General features: G+C 41.1%; 1 protein-coding gene across 1 annotated transcript in view; it reads left to right on the forward strand.

Moving 5' to 3' along the window:
- The first annotated feature begins 129 nt into the window (after nucleotides 1-129).
- LOC109951473 (heparan-sulfate 6-O-sulfotransferase 3-like) overlaps nucleotides 130-4,773 on the forward strand; it is a 41,255-nt gene continuing 36,611 nt past the window's right edge. The window contains exon 1 of the mRNA XM_020585993.1: nucleotides 130-1,074. Coding sequence (XP_020441649.1) covers nucleotides 536-1,074 — 539 coding nt within the window. The 5' untranslated portion in view covers nucleotides 130-535. The remainder of the gene's footprint in view (nucleotides 1,075-4,773) is intronic.

The raw sequence follows: 4,773 nt of genomic DNA on the forward strand, positions 1-4,773 counted from the left end.
TTTCCCTAATGGTTTTAACCTATTTAAGGCAGCATGTTGCAAAATGTTGGGCGGAAACTGTTTTAATTTGAAAGTCCTTCCCGGAAGTGATTGTGTTAGTTTTGTCCAGCTTGTCGCTGGTGCTCCTGGCTCAGATAGCGATCAGCAGTTGGCTCTGGCTGGACAGCTGAGCCCGAGCGCTCCTTACGCGGGGATGTACCTTGTGGCAGCGTGGCGCTGACTTCTGGAAAGATGTTATTGTACTCGAGTTGTGCCCCCTGGTTGACATACTTTAAAAGAAATTTAGAATTAATCTTGTAGGAAATAGATGAATGTTTAGTGACAATTTCAAGTCTAAAAAGTGGTGCTGTTCTCCTGCAGGACAAGGAGCTGCCTGGAGGACATGCTTTTACCTGGTGGGACTCCAGCTTTTAACTGACAGGCGCACGGCGTAGGCTGCCTGGAGGAGATAGGCAGAATGAGACGAGGGGGAAAGGAAAACGACTCGGGCATCACGTTACCGTTTGTGCCGACGGCGTGATTTCCACCCTGCACCATGGAGAAGTTCAATAGACTCATCTTCATCCCCGTTGCGGCGGTGCTCTTCTTAATGATCGGCTACCAGTACGTGTGCCCGGCGGACAGCAACACCTGCTACTTCAGAAGTGACGACAAAGGGCTTTTCCAGCGGTATTCATCCAGCTTTGAGTTCGTCTACACGGAGCCGGAGGCGGATGAGGACCTTCCCTCCAGAATCAGATCCAAATTTAACTTAACGAAGCCGGACCTCGATAGGCACGTCGACTTCAACATCCGAGGAGACGATGTGATGGTCTTCCTCCACATTCAGAAGACAGGCGGGACGACGTTTGGGCGGCACCTGGTCAAGAATATCCAGCTGGAGCAGCCCTGTGACTGCATGTCCGGCCAGAGGAAATGCACCTGCCACCGGCCCGGTAAAGCCGAGTCATGGCTCTTCTCTCGGTTCTCCACGGGGTGGAGTTGCGGGTTGCACGCGGACTGGACCGAGCTCACGAGCTGTGTTCCCGTAGTGATGAACAAGAGAGACAAGAAGAGCTCCCAGAGGAGCAAAAGGTGAGGCGTGACCTGCAGGACAGGTGTGGGCCTAGTTATTTAACAACGAATGAATGAAAGGTAGTGTCCTTTAGGCTGTCATTCAGAGGTTCACTTGGAACAGGAACTGATCCGCTAACGCAAACTCATTCATTTACTTCATATGTTCACTCACATCACTGCGTTACTGAGACTCATTTTTCAACATTCATCTACTCATTCTTTCATTTAGTCACTTGCTCACTCATTTATAAACTCTATTTTCTACTCACTGATACACTGGTTCACTTAGTATCATTTCCTCATTCACTCGCTTGAAAGCGCAAATGAGTTTAAATGAATATATGACCCACATCACACATATTTTTCATTTCACTCATTCATTCATAAACCCATTTTGTCTATTGCTCACTCATTCACTCACTAAGCCGCTAAATGAAACATGACTTCATTGAATGAATAAATAAATGAGCGAGTGAAGAAATTAGTAAATCACTCACTCGTTCCTTCAATAAACCAGAAAATTAAAGAAAGTTAGCTAAGAAAATTGGCTAAGAAAATTGATGAGTAAATACACCAGTGAGTGAAATTAAAAAAGCCCACTCACTCATATAATTCAGTCATTCAAAGTTACTTGAGTTACTAAGTTAATGAATAAAAGCAAATAAAGGAGCACTGAGTGAGTAAATTTCTTATTTGCTCAGACTCATTTGCTCATAGTTGTTCATTCAGTTCATTAATTCATTCTCTCACTATTTTCGGATCAATGGTCAGATAATGAACATGCAGATCAGTAAATAAGCAAATAAATGACTGCTTGAACAAGTGAGTGACAGTCTGATTCTGAGTGAGTAAGCCATGAATAATAAAGTGAATGAATAATTGATTACCCAAGGAAACTAATGAGTAAGTCATTGAATATGCTAATTAAATCAAAGAAAATTAACAAACAAGATAATATGAAACACAGGACCGGTGATATGTGTTAATAAAGTTGCACCAATAGATAATTGATCAACTGATTAGTTAGCTGATGGACTGTAAAAAAACAAATTCATGTCAAACATCTGCTGCTTGTTTCAGTTTTACATCATTATACGTATAGGTTTTCGAGTGCTGGGTTGACAAAACACACAATCTCGGGCATTTTTTTTTTTTACAATTTTCCAATAAGTTGTAGAATGACTGTTTACTTGGTTAGTTGATTGTGAACATAATCACCATTAGTGCTCCTAAACATGTTTTTGACCGTGAAGCAGGAGGCATGTCACTAGATTGCAAGCTTCGACAGCTTAACTACGTACTACGTACATTTCTGTTTGCGAAACCATGTGTTCTCACTGGCATGTAATTTGGGGTGCTAAGCTGTTAAAGGTGTCATATTAATATACACAACAAATGGCATGTCAACACCGGCAGCGCAATCAGGCAGCAGCTGATGGTCTGTTTCAATTTTCGGTAATTACCGAAGCACCAGAGCTAAGCTTAAGGGGGTAAATCACTTGAGAAGGGTAGGGTCTTCTGAGGTGTGCCACCTTGTGTTGGAGCCAATTTGCCTTGCACTTATTTTAGAGAGCAACGCTCCATATGTTACCAAGAGCGTCAAAGGGGGTCGAAAAGGACTAGGAGTGTCTTCAAGAATCTTTCCGGTCCATTAACCGCCCTCTGTAGCAGCCATTAGGCTTAATTTAATGGTTTTAAATAGTTTGAGAGTTGCCTGAGAGCCATATCAGCACTATGAGTGAATCAGCAACACTCTAGTCAACACAGTATAATGGCCACTGGAAAATCAGCACTCATTAACATTGGCACTTGCTGTGAGCAAAATTGATTACAGACATAAGTTTGTGCCGTCTGTGCTATTCAGTAAATTTCCAGCTATTAAGTGTTCATTTTTTATTTATTAATTTGCAGCACCAGACAGTATCTGCCATAACATGATATTGCACCAAGCAAGCTTGAAAACTGCTCATAAGTAATGTGATACTGCATTGATCCCGCCAGTGAAACACTGTTCCAGCCTGGTTTTTCCATAGGGAGGTCAGCAGTCATCTGAGAGGAGGAGGAGGACAAATTTATGTCAGCTCTGGTTAATGAATGCATTTTTTTTTATCTTTGAAAGTTGTGTTTGCACTATTGTCACATAGTATGACCAGATGCAGGATCTATATATTTTAGTGGAAACTATCACATTTGAACCAAATGGACCATGAGTCATAATTCATTATATAGCCATGAATTTGTCGGAAGAGTTGAGAGTCATTGCATTCAACAGCCACAGATCTGTCACATGAAGTTCTCATTTATCATGGATAATGCCTGGCTGATTTTCTGTCCACACACACAGTTTAGAAAGAATACTGGGGGACCGCACGATCACACATGCCGCAACAATCAGCCCCGGAACAATTAAGTGAAGGCTTTCTGTCATTTCGGATTAAAACCGCAGAATAAAGACTTCAGAGCTTGTTGTGCACTCGAGATGATGTGTTGCCACGAGGTTTTATGTTGCCATTTTGTCAGAGCTGAAAGGCTCTTCTCCTGTCACTTCGAGCGATATAGTCCCTCCATGACGGACCGTGATGCATGTGCTTATGGCAGCAGAGCAATGGAACTGGGTTTGTGCATGTGTGTACAAGTGTGCTCATCTTAATACATAATTTACTGCTACTCTGATCTATTCTAGTTCACTCTGCTTTGGTAGATTTGCTTGTATTACAGCCTTGATCCCTCAGGAAGAGGTTAGAAAGTATTATAGTTGTTTTTCAAATATATATATACACGTAATCTCCACCGAGAGTATTTCAAGTCTAAACCCATTCTATAAAGCCGTGAAAACATTTTTCCCTGAGTCCAGCTACAAAAGACAATCCAGCTTTATAAGCACATGTTAATATGGAAGGAGGAAGTGCAGTCAAGGATAAACCATCATGGGAATGGCGGTCACCCACGCTGACCTTAAGTCTATTTAACTCTTTAGCATATGGTATTCCTACAAATCCTCCCACAGGCTATATCTAGGTCCTTAAGTATTTGAGCAAATTAAGGTACTTGAACTTTTAAGTATTTACATTTTCTGGTATTTTATAATTCTAATTCACTACATTTCAGAGAGAAATACCTGACAAATATAGTTACCTTTCAAATGACCGTGTTAAACTATTTAAAATTAAAAAGGCCTTTTCACACCAAGAGTGGCCTGAATAAATGATACGAAATAGCAAAATTTTCGGAGGCAAACGCCAACACATACAGTATATACAAATTAAACAAATATGCATTATAAAACAAAGGCACAATGTGTAAAATCTTATTTAATGCACCTTTTAAGGCATTTTTGTCAGGATCAGCGCGTAAAGCAGCCGATGATATCAAAGGTGAACTCAATTCAATAGCCAGACGAGGATACGGAAAAACACTGTCTCGTTAATAAGAGCGCTTACAGACAAAACGATAACACAAAGCCGAGCACTGAGGCAGCACATAACACTCACAGGTCGTTTAAACAGTCCAAGCAAAACTCTCACAGCCAAGGGATCCAAAACGCATTGTCCAAAAGGGAAGTCTGATAAGCCGAATATCAAATCAAATCAAATCAAATCAAATTTTATTTGTATAGCGCCAAATCACAACAAAAGTCATCTCAGGACACTTTACAAAGTAAGGTCTAGACCTTACTGTTATCAATATTATTACATAGGGAAAACCCAACAAATCCCC

The sequence above is a fragment of the Monopterus albus genome, unplaced genomic scaffold (genome assembly GCF_001952655.1).
Source record: "Monopterus albus unplaced genomic scaffold, M_albus_1.0 scaffold391.1, whole genome shotgun sequence".
In the NCBI taxonomy this organism is placed as follows: domain Eukaryota; kingdom Metazoa; phylum Chordata; class Actinopteri; order Synbranchiformes; family Synbranchidae; genus Monopterus; species Monopterus albus.